A 19,722-nucleotide genomic window follows, 5' to 3' on the forward strand; every position below is an offset into this window, starting at 1 on the left:
GAGAAAACGGAGACTGAGTGGGGAAGGGAAATGTTCCCATCCTAAACTGTAGCCAACAAAGTCATCTGGTGTAAATCACAGGTTAAATGCTACCCTTCATTTCTGAATGGATTTCTGGCTCTGAAAGTAATTGGGAGAACCTGACTTTGGTGTCCTTCAGACTCAAGGCCTGTGTCCTTTAAGTCAGCTCCCAGGTGGGTGTAGAACCCTGGGTACCAGAGAATTGGCCTACTACAGACACTCCTTCTCCTCCTTCACTAATTTTGGGTGGGTTACTCCCCCTTTCTAGGCCTCAGCTTCCTCTTCTATAAAATGAAGTTTTTAAACTGAATGATTGGGGATGTCTCTTCCTCTATCTCCAGCAGTCTGAGTCTTCCTCAAATCCCTGATAAAGTATGAGTGACATTAGATTATGTAAAAATACTTAACTAGAGTTTAAGTGTCAGGGGACTCTGTACTCCTGAAACTATATGCAAAATATGTGTATGCATACATGTGTGAAAACTGACACCTGAGCATTTTTCTGGGAATGGCTTTGGAAAACAGGTCTGTGATCTCAAAAGATTAGTCACCAGCCTTATTTAGGCCTCATCACCTTCGACCTGGACTAGAGCAACCGTCTCCAAACTGGTCTCCCTCCTACTTTCTCAAACTTCAATCTATCCTCCACCCACCACACAGGGTATCTTTCTAAGGTGAATGCTGACTGTCATTCCCCTGCTTAAAATCCTTCCATTGGCTCCAGCTGCCTAAATTCCTTGCGTGCCATTTAAAGACCATTATAATCTTACCCAGCCTTCTCCCCATACTCATATCCTGCCACACCCTAATCTATTTTCTCTGTCCTCGGCCCCTTCATGAATCCTCTGCCCTGGCCACATGGAACATTTCACTGCTTGCTGAGTGCATCAGGCACTTTCACATCTCTCTTCTTTTGCATGGGGTTCCCTGCATTCCATCAGGCAAACACCTATGTGGGTTTGGAAATCCAACTCAAGAGTCACCCCTCTGTGATGTCTTCCTGACCCAACCTCCAAATTAGGGGCATCCTTCTATGCTCACACTCCTTTATCATAATATTTATCCCACGATATTGTAATTGTGTGTTTGTGTCTATTTCCGCAACTACTAGTAGGTCCGAAGTTCTTCCAGGAGAGAAACCAAGTTTTCAATTGACATGTTAATCCCCAGGACCCAGCACAGGGCCTGGAACCATGTATATACCGGTAAAAAGTATGTAAAAAACAAAACCATGTAAAATAATCAGTAAATTAATGAAGGAGCAAGTCATGAGCAAACAGGCTAAGGAGAAAGAATAGATACAGCTGAACAGGTCTGCCCCGCCTCCGCCCCAGCCCCGCCCCCATCCCACTGAACTACATAACCCAGAAGCCCCCGCGTCCTGGGCATGCGCACCGGAGCGCAAGGAAGCTGCGACGCGGAGTTTCACTCTGGCTGTCTCCTGAGAGTCGGAGCCTCAGCCGGAGTTGTGCCCAGGCCCGAGGGTAGCGGTGCCCCCCTCCTTCCTCCTCGCCCTCCTCAGCCTCGGTGAGAGGGGGCGGTCAGGCCACCTGCTGGTCGCCAGGGCTGGGGTCCCGTGGGCGCGGGGGAGACCAAACTGTGCTGGGACCGGAAGGGGGCGGGCGTGGAAGTGAAGGGGGGCTGGGCCGGCCGGAGGGGCGTCCCGGGACGAGGTCATGGGGGGGACTGGGAGGACTGGTCTCCGGACTGGAGGTCTCTGAGGTTAGAGTTGGGGGAATTGGGAGGCGCTGGGAGCATAGGCTGGGTGCTGGGTGGGAGGGTAAACCCAGGGTGGAAGCCAAAGGGCTAGCAGGTGGAGGGGCGCAGACCTGGGAGTTTGAGTCTGTCGGTTGGAGTGAACCTCGTCCCACAGGACCTGGAGGAAGCGGGGCGATACTGCAGCCGGGCCACGGGTTAGGGTGTGGTTTCTGTTGGGGTCTGCCTCCTAGTGAACGACTCACTGGAGCGGGGCCGTAATTTAGAGAGGACTATGCCTCCTAACTTGCTTTCCTGTCCCGAGTGGGGTCCGCCTTCCGGGAATCTCCTGTTTCCAGAGACCCTGGGTTACTTTTGCGGGGTTCGTAATGTATGCTGAAGAGGATTTAGAAGACTTTTTTCTGGAGCTACCCTTCCATCCCGCCTTTCTCAGCCAGCTACTGGTTCCACTTCCCTAAGTGCCGGTAGCAGTGGAAATAGTGTGTGCACAGACGCTTGGACCATAGGAAACTCAAAATATTTCTGCATGCCGTCCCAGCTCCTCTAGAGTTCTAGAAGGTGGACTTTCTGGTGGCCAAAATTAGGCTTTAACTTAAGCCATCAGAGTAACTATAACTAGGCCTCTTGTTCATTGCTGTGTGACTTTGGCTAAACTTGAACCCTCTCTGGTGCGTTGATTTCCTTGATATGCACACGGCAGACTGGCTTATTAAGTCCTTTTGGGCTTTTCTATGAAAGGGTTTGGGTTATTTTTTTTTATTGTTTTTGACCATTCCCTTAATTATTTGAGTGGGCAGAGGAAGACTACTGTACTGTCTGCTCTGCCTAGGGTTTTGGAAAATAAATCTGGTGGTTTCCAGTCCCCAGTCACACGGACCCAACATCTGTGCATTCATTTTCACTAACTGCTGTTTCTCAATTTAAAACCTGATCATCTTCTTCCTTGTTGGCAAAGGTGTCTTGAAATTTGTGTTGCTGAGTCAGCAAGCCTTTCAGATTTGCCTGGGTTTTGTTGTTTGCGTTTTATATCAAGATGGAAACTTGAACAAGTCATTCCTCCTAAGGATCTGGTGTCGCCACCAAGAAGGGACTGTTTGTGCCAGCTCTCCAGAGAGAAAAGGTGAGAGCCATGGGGACTTTACATTGCTGCCTTCTTTATCTGGTTTTCAATAGAAAAGGTGAGGACTGGGGAGGGTAGAATTTGAGATCTTCAGGATGAAAGTGAGCCCTGGGACTAGATTGCTATTGCTCTCTCAAAGAAATTCAAGTGGCTTCTTGCCAATGACTTCTCCTGTTTAACCAGTCTTAGAGGGTGCTTTCTACATGGTTTGCACTTTAAGACATGCTTTATGGGATGAAGGACATAAGCCATGATTTCTGCATTTGAACTGGAAATTTTTATTTCTTTTGCATGAATCTTGACTGGGTGCCTCCTTTGTGTCATGCCCCATGCTCAGTGCTGGGGGTACTGTGAGGAGTAACAAGAGCTCTGTCTTCTGGAACTTGTTTTTTTGGTAGAAAAGACAGACAAGGCATAGACAGTGACAGGTTTTGTCAGTGTGATATGCGTTGAGGAGGGGGGACTCACAGGACAGAACTACCACCACTCCAGGAAGGGGGTAGGAAGGAAGGTGAGACGCTCAGGAAGGCTTCTGGAAGATAACAGCAAGGTGAATTGTGAAGGAGTAGGATTTAGAAAGTAGGGGCAGTAGCCTGGCAGAGGAGTGGGCAAAGCTGTGAAGCTACCTGGCATGTCTGGACCACTGTAAGTGCTCAGTGGCTAGAGCAACAAAGGGTCGGTGTGGGATAGAGGATGCTGGATAGGTGGGCAGAGGTCTGATTGTGGAGGGTTTGGTGAGCCATGCCAAGGCTCTGGGGAGCAGAAGGATTTTAGGGGAAGAATTCCAATTGGGGAGGGGGGACATTTAAAGTTTATACACTCGCCGGAAAGTGTGGGTTGGATTTGATTGGATTATTATCTTTGTGACTGTTCCTTGCACCATGCCAGCTTCTGGTAAGGGGGAGATTTTGCCCTCAGCTTGATGATGAACATAGAGGACTCTGGAGGACAGACAGAATGCTGTGCAAGTTGATAAGAGTATTTTCTTTCAATTGGGCACACCAAGGCATCATGGAGGTGCTATTTATTTATTTATTAAAATATATTTTTATTGATTTCTGAGAGGAAGGGAGAGGGAGAGAGAGATAGACACATCAGTGATGAGAGAGAGTCATTGATCAGCTGCCTCCTGCATGCCCCCTACTGGGGTTCGAGCCCGAAACCCGGGCATGTGCCCTTGACTGGAATCAAACACAGCACCCTTCAGTCTGCAGGCCGACGATCTATCCACTGAGCCAAACCAGCTAGGGCTGAAGGTACTATTTAAATGGGGCCTTGAAAATATGGGTCAGGTGAGGGTGAGTGGCCAAGTGAATGGGATTCTCTGTGGAGCTGAGGCATAGAGGTGGGGAAAGGGGATGTATATGTGGTAGCAGATCATCACTTAAAATCTTTGGGAGGGGTTGGGGGGAGGGAGGTATAGATGAAAGAGGGTATTGAAGGGAGGTGCACTGGCAAATAGGGTTGATAGGGAGGGACCAGATTGTGATGAGCTTCAGTGTCAACCCAAGGAGCTTGAACTTTATTTCAGAAATGCAGTGGAGATGTGGAAGAAACAGGATCAGAACTATATTTCAGGAAGCACAATCTTGCACCTGTCTCTGAGGTGGACTAGGAGGAGAGACAAGAGTTGGGGAAAGCTAGTGGGAAAGAATACTTATCAAGGTGAGAGGCATAGAAGTCTCAACCAGAGGGCTCTGAGGAGTTGAGGAAGGAGGAGAGAGCAAGCTATGGCAGCTGCGGGGCAGTGGGAGAGAAGGTTGAGGAGGAGCGAGACTCCCAGGTTTTTCTTCTAACTGCCTGGGTCAGAGTGGAGCGAGCCAGAGAATCTAGGAGGAAAAGCAGAATTGGGAAGAAGGAAGGTGAATTCGGCTTTAGACATGCTGAAAGTACCTAAGGTGCCAACAGGAAGGGGATGGTAGGCTAGGGAGAAAAGTCCCTGATTCATTCTACACATGCCTGCAGAAATTGTAGGCCAGGGCTTGCGCTTGGCACTTGGAGTACAAAGATAAATGGTCTCTTTTCTGTGTTTGTTTTAATTTTTACCTCAGACTTGTTTATATTTAATTACTAAGCTGTTTTTTTTTTTTAATATATATATTTTATTGATTTTTTTACAGAGAGGAAGGGAGAGGGATAGAGAGTTAGAAACATCGATGAGAGAGAAACATGGATCAGCTGCCTCCTACACACCTCCCGCTGGGGATGTGCCCGCAACCAAGGTACATGCCCCTGACGGGAATCGAACCTGGGACCTTTCAGTCCGCAGGCCGACGCTCTATCCACTGAGCCAAACTGGTTAGGGCTACTAAGCTATTTTTAATGAATGTAGTAAGCATCTGTATTCCAACCACTCAAAACAAAAGCTTGGGGCTTGAAACAAAAAAGTATACGTCTAAGCATGCAATCTTTCTTCCCATTTTCATCCTCAGGTAATCATTACCCCCTTGCTTTCATTTTCATACAGTTTTATCGTACCTACATATTTCAGAGGAAAGTAACATAATACAGTTTTGCTAAGATTTGTCTTCCATATTGTTTTATGTCATTTGGTTCATTTGTTTTTACTACTAATATTCTATGGTGTAAGTACACTACAGTTGATCACCTGATCTTCAACTGATGGACAGACACTTCGTTGTTTCCAGGTGTTAGCTGTTGCAAGTGTGCTGCTCTGAACATTTCCATATACACATCTCCTATTGAACATGTGCAAGAGGTTTTCGTGGGTATAAACTTAGGGGTGATGTTTTGCTGGGTCATCAGGTAAATAAATGTTCAACTTTTGTTGATATTGCCTGACTGTTTTCTGAAGTGGTTGTACCAGTTACATTCTGCCAGCAGCTGTGTACAGGACTTCCAATTGCTCCACATTTTTGCCAACACTTGATATAGGCAGACTTTTTATTTTATTTTTTTTTGGTCAATTGAATGGATATAAAATGGGATCTTTGGATTCTTGATTTCTATGTCTCTGAGCCCTGACATTGAACATCTCTTTTTTTAAAAGAACTCTTTTTTTATTGATTTCAGAGAGGAAGGGAGAGGGAGAGAGGGATAGAAACATCAATGATGAAAGAAAATTATTGATAGGCTGCCTCCTGCACTGGGGTTTGATCCTGAAACCTGGGATGGGGTGGGGTGGACCTTGTGCCCTGACTGGGAATTGAATCGTGACCTCCTGGTTCATAGGTAGATGCTCAACCACTGAGCCATGCTGGCTGGGCTGACCATCTCCTCATCAGTTTATTGGCTTATGAGTTTCTTGTGAAATATTTGTTCATGTCTCTTGCCAATTTTTCTTTGGGGTTTTTGGTGCTTTATTATTATTATTGATTTGTAAGAGTTCTTTATATATTTGTTTTAATTCTTAGTGCATAAGGCACATATTTTTTCCAGCTCGTAACTTGTCTTTCTACTTTCTTTAAGGCATATTTAGTTGAATGACCATTTTTTTTTTTTAAATATTTTTACATGTTTTTATTTTTTTAATTGTTTTTTTTTTAATCTTTATTGTTGAAAGTTTTACATAGGTCCCCATTTTTCCCCCATTAACCTCTTCCAGCCCGCTCCCACCCCTCCCCGCCCAGGCCCTCACCACCCCATTGTCTGTGTCCGTGGGCTATGCATATATGCATACAAGTTCATTGGTTGATCTCTTCGATATGTTTTTGATTTCAGAGAGGAAGGGAGAGGAAGAGACAGATAAGAACATCAGTGATGAGAGATTCATCGGTCGGCTGCCTCCTGTATTCCCCCTACTGGGGATTGAGCCTGCAACGCAGGCATGTGCCCTGACTGGGAATCGAACTGTGACCTTCTGGTTCGTGGGTCGATGCTTAACCACTGAGCCACACAATTCTTAGTTTTAATATAGTGTAATGTATTTTTTTATTTTTAGTCAGTGTTTTGTGTCTTGTTTAAGATACCTTTCCCTGAGCATAGCCTTGCCTTTAAGAAGCCTATGCCCTAGTGGAGGGGACAGGTAGATAATTGCACTCAGATGTTACCTGGACATTGATTGTTAGGAATGACCAATTGTCCCTGTGTGGCAGGATCGGCTGTAGGAATGATTTCACAGTATAGAGTCTCAAGCTGGGAATTAAGAGAGGAGTAGGTGAGCAGGTAGGGTAGACATTCTCTCAGAGGGGTTGAAGGGCATGGAACAGCCTGGCCTCTTCTGGGTCCTCCCTCGAGTTCCTGATGGCTGAAGCAGAGGGCTCATCTGAAAAAAGATTTGGGTAATCTGTGTGCATGGCATTATAAAAAATAAGAGGGTCCAGGGGAAGTGTAGAGAGGGAGGGCAGAACCTGATTTCCTTACACAGGGAAAGGTGTTAATGCCTGGTGTGGCTCTGGGAAGCAGTTGGGGTTTCTAGGGGTGGCGCTGACAACATGCTGCCTGCTGTGCTATTGGATGCTGCATTTCATCATCAGATGTTGGGCAAAGACCAACATGTCTGCAGAGGGAAGGGCATGTCTTTGGGGTAGCTAGCCAGAGACATAGGCACTCTCCTATTTTAGTAGAAAGAATGGGTTCAGAGAAGTATTTCTCATTTATAGGATAGTGGAACACAGTGATAGATGTTGGGTAGGTAGTAGGGGAGAGGTCGACACACCGTGGCCTATGAGTCAAATTCGGCCCACTGCCTGTTTTTAATAAAGTTGTATTGGAATTGTGTACCTGAAACCTGTATAATTTTGTAAACCAGTGTCATTCCAATAAAGTCAATAAAAAGGGAAAAAAAATTTATTGGGACCCAACCACTCCAGTTAGTTTACACATTGTCTATGGCTGTTTTTGCATTACAGTACCGGGGTTGCATAGTTGCAAAACACACCCTTTGTTCTGAAAAGCATAAAATAAGTAGTTTCTGACCTTTTATAGGAAAAGTTGGCCGACTCCTGCCAAGGGGAGTCATGGTAACTGTGGTAACCTGGAGAGTGTGTACTAGCAAGTTGTTTCTGGATGAATAATGAATCTAGGTCAGACTTGCAAATGCTGCCAACTTTTCTGGTTTTCAAGAAGCTGGAAATCTGGATTAAAAATGTTTTATTTATTGATTGATTCTAGAGAGGAAGGGGGAGAGAGAGACATCAATTTGTTCCATTTATGTATTCATTGGTTGCAGTGCTATGGACAGGAATTTGCAGATAAATTCCACAAGAGAATACAGGATGGTGGCTTTTTTTTGTGGTCATAGCTGTTGATATTAAAAAAATTTTTTTTGTTTGATCATAAAAAGTAATATGTCCACCGTAGGACATTTGCAAGTGCAGAAACAGGTTAAAGAAATCCTACAATTCCATCATTGCTATTAATATTTCAGAGTGGTTCCTTCCGGCCTTTTACAAATTATTTTATATAAGGTAGAAAGAACATGGGCTTTATGGTGTCGCAGATTGGCCGCCTGACCTTAGGTAAATTCTTAATTTCTTTTGGCTTCAGTTCCCTTGTGTGCAAAATGGAAATAATTTCTATTTTCAAGGGTGGTTGAGGGTTGAGAGAACTGGATGACAAAAGCACTAAGCAGAGTGTGTGCCACATAGTAGGTGCTCAATAAATGACATACCCGCTGCCTAAGAACATAGTGTGTCCACTTATACAGCCTGTATTTTTTTATTTGTTGTGAGCATTATCTTAGGTCCATAAGCTTTTTGTAAAACATTTTTCAAGACTTATAGTCCATCATTAGGATGTACCATAATTTATTTAGGAATTTCATTATTTTAAGGTGTTTAGATTGCTTCCAGATTGAGGATTTCTTCCGTGGCCAGTAACAATAATAATAATAATTTTCATAATTAAGAACACTAAATAGCCCTGTCATTAGGAGCTGAAACAAATTAGGTTTTTTGAACAGTAGCTCCCCAATGGCTGAGGTAGTTGTACAGAATGGGTGCATTGACAGGACTGCTATATGCGCATAATTGCTGTGTTCAAGTTGAATGCCCATGGACATTTCTGGTCAGTGCCTCAAACGCCTGGCCCCTGCAGCTGAAGGTTCACCTCTCTTTTGTCCTCTGGTGTATCAGACCCTCTGGGATATTGGACATTGAAGACCTGCAGCCGCAGCTTTGGGTCAGCGCTAGGTCTACCCTTGGAGTTCCTGTTCCAGTGGGGAGATAGACACTGAGGCCAAGCATAAGTGGAATGTGTGTGAAGACACTGATGAAGGTGGAGGTCAGAGGGCTCAGGAGGAGGGTGCTGTGACTGAGTTAGAAAGATGGACAAATTTGTTTGATGCTTAGGTGGAAAGAGGACAGAAGTCTAGACACATGCACCAGCAGGATCAATGGCTGGGAGGTGAAAATGGCTTTGAATGTTCTGGCATTTGCTAGAATTTAATGTGTCACTAGACATAAGGTGAAGGCCTTGAAATGAGTGGGGACAGCAGCTGGGCACAGAGGGGCTGTGTGCCATGACTGTTTCATCTCTGGGTCTCCAGTACCTGGACCGTGGTGGGTCCCGGTCTATGGAGACTGAACACTTTTATGAAAAGATTTAGCTGAAGTTCTCAACTGTATTTCTCAGGCTGTTTGGCAAAGTTCTACGAGTTGGTTCATCTGGGAATCTGTGGACATACTATGTGTGCTGATATATAGGAGGCCTTCTGCTTCCTGAGAGGTGAATGATGCCTGCCAGGAGTTGCCAGTGAAGTCTGGATTTAGGAGTAATTGGCTCTGAAAGTGGTCCTGGGATTTGTACCGGATGTGGTTCCAGAGACTTCTAATTGCAGGCACTGAGCTAATAAGCCAGCCTACTATCCCAAGGGCATCCCAGGTCCAATCCTCCAGTGCGGGATGTGTCCTTTTATTGGAGCAGTTGGCAGCTCAGTGGCAGCCTTGGCACTCACAGGTGTGCTCAGTTATTGCAGGTCTGACTCATCGCCTGTGTTCTCCTGCTTTGTGGCTCAGTGCTGCCGTAGGCTGCCACTCCTCACCCAGACTTGAGGGTTGGGGAGGTACTGGGGTTGAGGGGAGCAGGGAAAGGGAGGGAGGCCAATATTTGCTGATACCTGCTGTGTGCCTGGTGCTTTGCTGGGTTCTCTCTACACATCTATGCTTTAATCCCCATGAAAAGCACTTAGAATAGATGTTGGTATCTTCATTTCCAAATGAAAGAAAAATAAAGCAAGCTTGAAGAATTGAGGTACCTTTATCAGGATGATAACCTGAATAGAGTCAGTCAGCAGCATGTTGACACCAGAGCCCATGCCTATTCCTTTTCATGTGCTGCTCCAGATCTACCTTCCTTGTGGAGTGGTGGTCTTGGCCTTCTTACTGAAACCTTGATGGTGTAGTGCAATATTAGGGACGTCAGCAAAAGCCCAGGGTCCCAGCCTTATTACTAGCCATATAAGCAAGTCACTGCAACTGACTGGGCCTCAGTTTTCTCATCTGCAAAATGGGGATAAATTTCAATGTCTGTACTTAAGTGATTTGTATGGGAATCAGAGTAGATGGTATGACTGGGAACCCTGCTAGCACCAGGCCTGCATGAGCATGCTATAACAGACTTGAGATGCGGGTTCCTCTCTCTGTTCCTCCTTTTCTATCTCTAAGTGGGGCCTATAAGTGGAGCCCAAGGTAGAGTTCAGGCTAATCTTTCTTCTCTAAGAAAATGGGTGTCAGAGCTGACACTTAGCAGTATGTGTGTGACCTTCAATAAGACCTTGATCTCTTTGAGCTTTGGATTCCTGTCCATAAAGTAGAAGAAAAAGCACCTTGTTGGTCTGTTAGGCTTAAATGACATAAGCACATTTCGTGTTTGCCACTAAATGTTGGTCCTGTTCCTCACACTCGGGGGTGACCACCACGATATAGTGCATTCACAGATTTTTCTCCTTCAAACAGCTGCAGGTGCATAGTACCATCATCCCCTTCCATTCAGCTGTGTTTTGAATTAACATGTGTATAACACTGTGGTGACAAGGCCTTTGCTGGGGCTGGTGATATGGCTGTGGACAGGACAGACTCACCAGGTTGCTGTTGTGGGGAGAAAGGGGGGAGAAAGACACAGAACAACATCATAGCCATACATGTATATTGGTATAGAATACTGGCCGGTGCTGTGAAGAAGTTCATGTACTGGGTGGCTTGGGAAAGGCTCCCTGAGTGACAGGCTGGGCCTGAAGGATGAATAGAGTGTACAAGGGAAGAAGGTGGGCTGGAGGGACTTGGAAAAGAATATCTTAGAAGATGGGTGTAAACTCTCTGGACCTGACCCACTGGTCAGTGAGGCCCAGGCACAGGGAGTGAGTGGAGTGCAGAGACCAGGCTTCAGCAGCCAGGAGATTTTAATGTTTATCAAGGGCATCCTTCATGGTTAATGATGCCTCCTTGGGCAGCCTGCAGACTCAGTAGAGCTAGGACCCGTGCTGTGCGTCTCACCTCTGCCATTGAGCTCCTGGTGTCCTAGAGCCCTGGTCTTTTTTGAGACAGTTTTCTTTTCCCATCTGTAGCATGGGAGAAACAACAACCTGCTTTGGAAACCATAGCATCCTCACACAGGTATTAGGGGTCATGATAACCTCAGTCCATTGGGGGTTTGGAGTGATTCATGAAAACACATGCAGTATAAAAGGATACATTTAGTACTGGGTCAGAGAGAAATTGTTGGTAAAAAGACAGAAGCTGGGCTGATGATCAGCACCTAAAATTCTCTTCACTGTATCTTCTTGAACAGTGCAGAGGTAGGTAGGCTGCTAGATTGACTGAATTCTTCCTGGCTTCCTCAGCAAAGTACAGGGTTGGGTACTTGATTCAAGATGCCTTAAGATATTAGGGGAAAAAGTGACTGTGGAAAAGCATGATTTTTTTCTCTGCATTGAGGCTGACTCTGGCATTGTGTGCATTGGTAACTGCTTGTTTGTCCTGTTTACAGACAGGTCTGCTGGAAACACTGGGCAATGAGCCGGAGACGCCAGCCTAGAGTGGTCTGAAGCCATTTGGGAAAGCAGAGAGATCCTGGGGAAGATGGCCATGGCCCCAAGCTCTTCCTTGGCTCAGGTGTACAGCAGCCCTGTGGTAGTGGTCGTGTGGGAGTGGCAGGATGAGATGGGCACCTGGCACCCCTACAGTGCCACTGTCTGTAACTACATCGAGCAGCAGTTTGTCCAGCAGAAGGGCCAGCGCTTTGGGCTGGGGAGCCTGGCCCATAGCATCCCCTTAGGCCAAGCTGACCCCTCGCTGGCCCCTTACATCATCGACCTCCCCAGCTGGACCCAGTTCCGCCAGGACACTGGTAAGACATGTTCTGCTTCTAGTATGTATCCAAGCACCTGCTTTGGGTCGGCTGCCACACGGGATGTTGGAGTTACAGAATTGACTCTCAGAGCTTAGCCCTTTCCCTGATATGCATACAGTTGGGAGGTGGGTACTGTGAGTGACAGCAGGTACCACACAATGTGCGATATACAGTAGGTCTTCACTTAACATCGTCGATAGGTTCTATGACTTTAAGTGAAATGATGTACGCTAACGAAACCAGTTTTACCACAGGCTAATTGATTTAAACAAGAGTTAAGTTTCTGTGGCATCTCATCAACATTTTAATGAGATAATGCTATTTGAGTCCCTGCTAGTAGTAGAGAGCAGCTTGGGAGCACAGTGCAGAGGCCCTCAGCCCCTTTCCTCATTTCCCAAAACAAAAATGCCTGTTTCTATCTGCAGAGATTTGATGATCTCATTGTCAGGCGGCTAGCATGGAGGTGGTGTGCCATGCTAGTTCTGGCTCCAGTGCACCGTAGCTGTGTGACCTGGGCAGGTTACTTCACTCTCCTGTGCACTCGTGTTTGTTTTTGTGTTTTTTAAAAAAATATATTTCTTTATTGATTTCAGAGAGGAAGGGAGAAGGAGAGAGAGAGAGAGAGAAACATCAAAGATGAGAGAGAATCATTGATCGGCTACCTCCTGCACACCCCCTACTGGGGATCGAGCCCACAACCCAGGCATGTGCCCTTGGCCGGAATCGAACCTGGGACCCTTCAGTCTGCAGGCTGACACTCTATCCACTGAGCCAAGCTGGCTAGGGCTCGTGTTTGGTTTTATTATAGGTTTTGATTGGCATTACTGAGAATGGAGCCAACACCTTCCTCCCAGAGTTTGCCTTGTTTCTCTAGGCCAGTGGTTCTCAGCTGGGGGTGATTTTGTCCCCCAGGACATTTGATAATGTCTGGAGACAGTTCTGATTGTCATGACTGAGGGGCAGGGCACTTCTGGCATCTGTTGGGTAGAAGCCAGGGATGCTGCTAAACATCCCATAGTGCGCAGGACTGGCCCTGTCACAAACAATTATTACCCAGAGTATCACTTGTTTCAAGAAACCCTGCTCTGATCCCTGTAGCAGCATCCTCAGGCTAGTGAGACTAAGGCTTCCAATCAGTTGGATGCAGGTGAAAGTCCCTGCCTTCACGATGTTTGCAGGAAACTGAGAAAGGTGGCATACAAAATAAATAATATGTGCATTGTGTTTTATGTTAGATAGCAAGCAATAAGTGTTAATCGGCCTGGAAGTGAGGGTTGGGAAAGGTTGATTTGAAGTTTGAGCTTCAGTGGCATTGGCAAGGGACAGAGATAGACCTGAAGGAAGGGCAGGAGAGGGGCAATTTCTTCAGTGGTTTTCAGTCCTCAGAGGGATTGCTTTTATTCTGAAAGAGGGAGCCAAGGAAGGATTAGGGCAGAGGAGTGATGTAATCTAATTTGGAGTAAAGAGCATCCCTCTGGCTGCTGTGGATGGAGGTAAGGGCTGCTGCAGTTGAGAGACAAGGTGCAAGGTAATTGCAGTGATCATCTTTTGGCAAGTGCTTGGAAGCATGGCCTAAATTTATCTTTTTCTTTTTCTCCGTAATCTTCAGGTTTGATTTTATTAAGTATATAAGCTAAGCCAGTGGTCGGCAAACTGCGGCTCGTGAGCCGCGGTTTGCCACTCTATTGACTAATGAGTTTGCCAACCACTGCCTTAGGGAAAAACACTTAAAAAAACATTTTAATAATGTACTAATGTCTTTAACCTTAAGTCAAAACTTCTGGGTAAGGGTAATGCCTTACGCAGTGGTCGGCAAACTCATTAGTCAACAGAGCGGCAAACCACGGCTTGTGAGCCGCAGTTTGCCAACCACTGAGCTAAGCTAAGCACAGGATGTTACCCAATATTTACTACTTAAGAAGTCAAAGGAAATGGTACATCCATGTAAGAGAATTACGTAATAATAATGAGTTTTACGAAGTTTTAGAGACACACAAAATACTTGCGGCATAAAATGTGAAAATAGAAGGAAACATTTTTCAGTATGATTCTCAGCTACCTCAATGTATGTGCCTAGATGGGAAGAAATGCATTGCAGTATAAATGATGTGTTTTCCTTTTGGTGGTTAGATTATGGATGATTTCATTTTCTTTATAATTTTTTGTTTCAGTTTTTTAAGTGAAGCTGCATAGGTTTCATCATTAGAAATATTTTTATTTATTTATTTTTTAAATCCTCACCAGAGGATATTTCCTCCCTCCCCCCCATTGATTTTTAGAGAGAGTAGAAGGGAGGGAGGACATGGGATAGAGAGAGAGAAACACCCATGTTCTCACATCAGTTGGTTGCCTCCCACACACCCTGACCAGGCCAGGGATGGAACCTGCAACCCAGGTACGTGCTCTTGACCGAGAATCGAACCCGATACCCTTTGGTGTGTAGGCTGTTGCTCTAACCATAAGCAGTGCTGGCCAGGGCTAGAAATCATTTTTAAAGCCTCATTGAGTCTGAGCCACAGCAATGCTTTGACCTAAACTTTCAGCATCCCCCACTCCTGCCCAGGAGCATGGATCCCCTGCTGCTACTTGATCCTTTTGGGCCACAGGTTTTTTATCTAAAGAGTGCTCTCTATCCTTCACCCAACATTTGGGAAGAACAACCATTGCCAGACTTTAGGTCAGATGGCACCATGACCCTATATATACTGTGATCATATTAATTTAATTTGGTTGTGGAAAAATATAAAACTCCATTTGTTAGGGGTGCTAGCAGGTTAACCATTTATATGTAATATTCCTTGCAAAACAGGCACCATGCGGGCTGTGCGGAGGCACCTGTTTTCTCAGCTCTCAGCCCCGGGCCGGGGCATTGTCTGGGAGTGGCTGAACGACGATGGCTCCTGGACAGCCTATGAAGCCAGCATTTGTGACTATCTGGAGCAGCAGGTGGCCAGGGGCAACCAGCTTGTGGACTTGGCACCTTTGGGGTACAACTACATCGTCAACTATGCCACCCACATACAGACCAACAAGGCTTCGAACTACTGCCGTAGTGTGCGGCGCCAAGCAGGGCCCCCTTACCCAGTGACCACCATCATCGCTCCACCAGGCCACATGGGAGTCGCCTGCTCTTGCCATCAGTGCCTCAACAGTGGCGGAACTGGCCCTGTGTCAGGTCGTTACCGCCACTCCATGACCAGCCTCCCTGCATACCCTACTCCTCAGACCCCCCAAAGGACTGCTGTTATCTTTGGGGCTCACCAGGCCTTTGCCCCATACAATAAGCCCTCACTCTCTGGAGCTAGGTCTGCACCCAGGCTGAACACCACCAACCCCTGGGGTGGGGTGCTGCCTTCCTTGGGGAACCAGCCCTTTTACTGCTCCAGCCTCTCCCACCTGGGACCTCAGCGCCAGCCCCCAGGATCATCCACTGCCAGTGGAGCCAGGTATCTTGTGTTATTGAGGGTCATTTTGTCCACCTGTGTACCTTGTCAGCAGGCTTGAGTTTTGCTTTTCCTTAGTTGGGAAGACTCACCCAAATACCTGCAGACTTAGCACCTGCTTCTTTTGTTGTTTCTGCTATGTCATCTCCTTTGCATGTGCCATGTGGTGCCACAGCTGTCCACAGCCTTGCATCCCACAAAGCCTTGACCTCTGGGACTTGAGTGTTGATAGTTGCCACACAGGTTAAAACCAGTAATCCCTCCATTCACTCGGGAGAATCGCACTCTCTGTATAGAGCAGCTAACCACTTTTGACTGTGCCTGTGTGCCATGTAGCTGAGAACATTTCACCTCATAGACATGGAAGGTTCACTCCCCTCCCTAAGTCCACAGTCTTGTCCAGGAGAAAGTTTTGAGCTCAGCTTTGGTTGAGGGGAGAGCAAAATGTTGGGGAGGGGCACTTACGAGGTGGCAACTGGTGACATAGGACAGCCCCTCTGTGCTGATGCATTCTAGCCCGCTGTCTATCAGAGCTCTCTGCACCTTGAGAAAGATGATGAAACAGGCCCATCCAGACCAGTTGGCACTTTAAAGTGAGAAAAGTTCCTGGAGTGGCCAGTTGGGCTGTGCTCCTGGGGTGCTCAGACACCTGTCAGTGACAAGGGCCTCATTGATCATTACTGAGAGAGTTGGGTTTGGAGAACATTTTGAGAATTCAGAGTGGTATTTGGGATGGGGGCTGATTTCTGAGAGAGGGTGACCTGGGCAGGTAGTGATTGGACATGTGGGCCCTTGGCTGCCCTGTTTCCCAGGGAGTCAGCATCTTGTTGATTTGCACTGCTGTCAGCCAGTCAGTATCTTGTTGCTGCATCACTCACCCAGCTCCATCCCTGCCCACTTGATCATGGTAAGGGCTGAAGCTTTCTAGTGTGGCCAAGGCCTTGGTAACTTGGGCCTTTAGCATTTTTTAAAGCTGGTTTTCAGAGGACCCTGCCAACTTCTAGCAGACACAGTGACAACTGCCATTCACTGCGTACATGTTAAGCCAGCCCCATTGAGCAGGCTCTGTGAGTGAGTGAGTTCATCCTCATAACAGCCATTCGGTGAGTGCTGTCCTCAGCTTACAGGTGAGGACATTGAGGCTGACAGGGTTGGCAGCCCAGCTAGCAAGTGGCAGAGCTGGGATTTAAACCAAGGCCCCAGAGTGGGCCATGTGGGACACATGGAGTTCTGAAGCTCTCTTAAAGGCACAAGGAGAGGAAGATGGAAGGTATCTGGAGGGATGAGTGTGGAGGAGTCCAACAGACAGGAGAGGAATGGGTCCTGGATGGGTCAGGGCATCTTCCTGGGCATTTTCTCCTGAGAATTGGGGCATGTGGAGCTAAGATTTTTCTGGGAATTGGGAGCACAGGGAGGTTTTACTTGAGCCTTCTCTGTGGACTTTTACATAGACATTAGCAAGCAGGACTCTGTGCGAGCCCATTTTCACCCAGTGCCCTTTTGAAGCCCCCTCCAATATGTGGGTCAGTCTCTTTTAGAGAGAAGTGTGCTATATCTGCCAGCCCAGAATGATTATCAGTAGGGCTAGAGCTTCTACTAGCTTGGCTTTGCCTAGCCTCCTGGGGCTTCTTAAGTCCTTACAAATTATTTTAAGGGAAACTTCTGGATGATTCTAGAGGTGGGATTCTGGGATTGAGCCAGGCAATTTATAAGCTTGGTTGCTTTCTCCCGGTACAGGGCTTCCATTGCTTTCACCTCCCCAGCCTGAGGCCCGAGAGACTGTTGATGTGGGCGCAACTGGTACAGGCCAAGCAAGTTACTGAAGGGAAAGTGGCTGGGCCAGACGGTCTTACCTTTATTGCTGGGCCATGCGTGTTGGTGCTTGTCCTGTATTGTAAGCCAGGAGGGAACTAGGCCAGCTGGCTCTGTTAGTTGAAACAGCCTCAAAGGGACCTGCCTCCTAAGGTGGATGTTCATCTTTATCTCCTCCAGCTTTTTGGGAACTGGGAGGGGCGATCTTTACTTGCATGGGCCTATCCCCACTTTGAGAAACTAGGTTTTCCTGTATCTAATTTGTAGTGGGGCCCTCTTCAGTTAACCCTTCTCTGATGGGTGTTGTAGAGCCAGAGGGGGTTTAATAAATGGCTGACTTCTTAACCCACTGAGGGTGGGAGGATTGAAAACACTTGGCAACTTGGTCTCCCTAGGGTCTGTGGTATAGTTCTTGAAGCCAAATGAATGTCAACAGCATTAGGTGAAAGTTACCATGTTTGTGGAGGAGAGGAGAAGGCAGCAGGGCAGGCAGTGCCATGCTCTGGGTAAGCCTGAGAACCAGCTGTGTTTAGTGGTAGCCACTGGAAAGAACATGTGAGTAAAATAAAAATTTGTGGAACCCATGTGGCTTCACATAGCTTCTTGCTCAATCTGGGTAAGACCTTGACTGACTGATTTCCTTGTGCCCTGAGAGGCTTTCTGAGTAGGCAGCAGTACATTGAGAAGGTACACGATTTGTCACTGAGCTGCTGGATTTAAGTAAATCTCCTGGTCGTTGAAGTTTATCCCTTTAAGCACAAAACTTGTGTTTTAATGATGTTGGATGGAAAACTTCCCAAAATGTGTCATGTATATATTCTTGTCTTCTTTAATAGAAGGTGTACCGGCTTGCGCATTTTAATGGTTTGAGGTGGTGATTATGACCAGCAGTCTATTGCAGCTCTGGTGTGACTAAGCCTCGGCACGCTTTGTCTCTGCATTAAGCAGCCCTAGAAAATGGCTCTTGCAGTTTGCTTTCATTTGTTCTGTTCTTACTGCCGTTCTCCCTTCCTCTAAGGGCACCCTACTCCCTCCTGCTGTTGGCCAGGCTCTTTAGGTTTGTGTGATTTGAAATCCTGCATTCCAGGTAGGACTTTCCTCCTGACTCACTGTCGGTGTCTGGGCCAGCTCTGTTCCCTTTCCAGGTCTCTGTTTTCACCTCTTAAAATTAAGGAGGTGGGTTGGCCAGTTTCTGAAGTTTCCTTTTGCTCTAATATTGCTGTTGGTTTTAGGGTTTAGTGAGGCCTCTGCATAAAGGTGTTCGGCAGCCCTTCAGCTTTCCTGTACACACCCCTTTGCTCCTCTGAGACCTGGAAAACAATGGATATTTGTATTGGGGTGCTGCCCTGGGGGCCTTTTGGAATTATTTTCATCTTACAGATAGCTCAGGAAGGGGATTCGACATGCCTAAGGGCACACAGCTTTAAGCAGGAGCAGGCACTGGAGGTGGGGTGTCCGATTCCACATCTGACCTCCTTGTCCTGTACATGGTTGGTGCTGGCTTCCTGGTCTTTGGGAAGCTGGAGGGAGGCCTTGCATTTCCTTACTCTTCAGCCTCCTAGCGCTGCCCCTTACCTGGGACTGTCAAATTCTGTCTGTCCTCATGTGTCATGTTCTCATCTCCATTGGGAAGCTCCAGGCGATGGTCTCAGACAGGAAGGCCAGGTAGGCTTAGTAGGTAGACCCAGGAAGGTGAGAGGCCGAGAGGGAGGCTTGAGGCGGTGACTGAGGGAATTGTCGGAGAAGGGCACTGCACATGATGCCCCACAGAGGGAGCCTGCTGTTAGTCTGAGCCCTTTGAGGATGATGGACTGGATCGATGGCCACCAAGGTTCTGTTCACTCTTGGAAGTTCCCATTGTGGGAACCACTGGATGCTTTTTCTGCTTCATTCTCTCTGATCAGAGCAGGGAAATGGGGGGGAGGAGCTAGGGTAATTTGCTTAGGGGAGACCCCTAAGCAAATAAAACTTAGTCATGATTCTTTGTTCTTGGTCCCTGTTCCAGGGTGAGTTGCCCACTGGAAGCCTCGTTGCATATCTGTTTTGTGTTCTAGTTTTTGAGGGGATGAAACATAAAATTAGGCCTCCTCCCTTAGATATGTGCCTCTCTCTGGTGAAGGAAGACCTCACTTCCTGGAGCCCCTCTGGGCCGGTAGTGCTGAGCCCACTGAGTAGCCCATTAATTTTGTGCTGTTGTAGAGTCAAGCTTCAGCTTTCTGGCTTCCTGGTTAAGGGCTCAAGCTCAGTGCTCCCTGGAAAGTTGGCTTGGGAGGTGAAAGATGACTGGAAGGGCTATATCTTCTTGAATTCCTTCATTTACAGAACCTGAGAATTGCAAAAAGAATTACCTTCCTTTTAAAA

At 46.9% G+C, this 19,722-nt stretch overlaps 1 protein-coding gene across 2 annotated transcripts in view; it reads left to right on the forward strand.

The window, feature by feature from the left end:
* Nucleotides 1-1,393: 1,393 nt before the first annotated feature.
* The window catches only part of DTX2 (deltex E3 ubiquitin ligase 2), a 36,020-nt gene continuing 17,691 nt past the window's right edge, over nt 1,394-19,722 (forward strand). The window contains exons 1-4 of one of the 2 annotated variants that reach the window (XM_080678577.1): nt 1,394-1,548; nt 2,693-2,857; nt 11,744-12,103; nt 14,916-15,552. In XM_080678577.1, coding sequence (XP_080534703.1) covers nt 11,836-12,103; nt 14,916-15,552 — 905 coding nt within the window. In that variant the 5' untranslated portion in view covers nt 1,394-1,548; nt 2,693-2,857; nt 11,744-11,835. The remainder of the gene's footprint in view (nt 1,549-2,692; nt 2,858-11,743; nt 12,104-14,915; nt 15,553-19,722) is intronic. The other variant, XM_080678578.1, reaches the window with a different exon arrangement.

This window comes from Plecotus auritus (assembly GCF_963455305.1).
Source record: "Plecotus auritus genome assembly, chromosome: 7".
Classification (NCBI taxonomy): Eukaryota; Metazoa; Chordata; class Mammalia; order Chiroptera; family Vespertilionidae; genus Plecotus; species Plecotus auritus.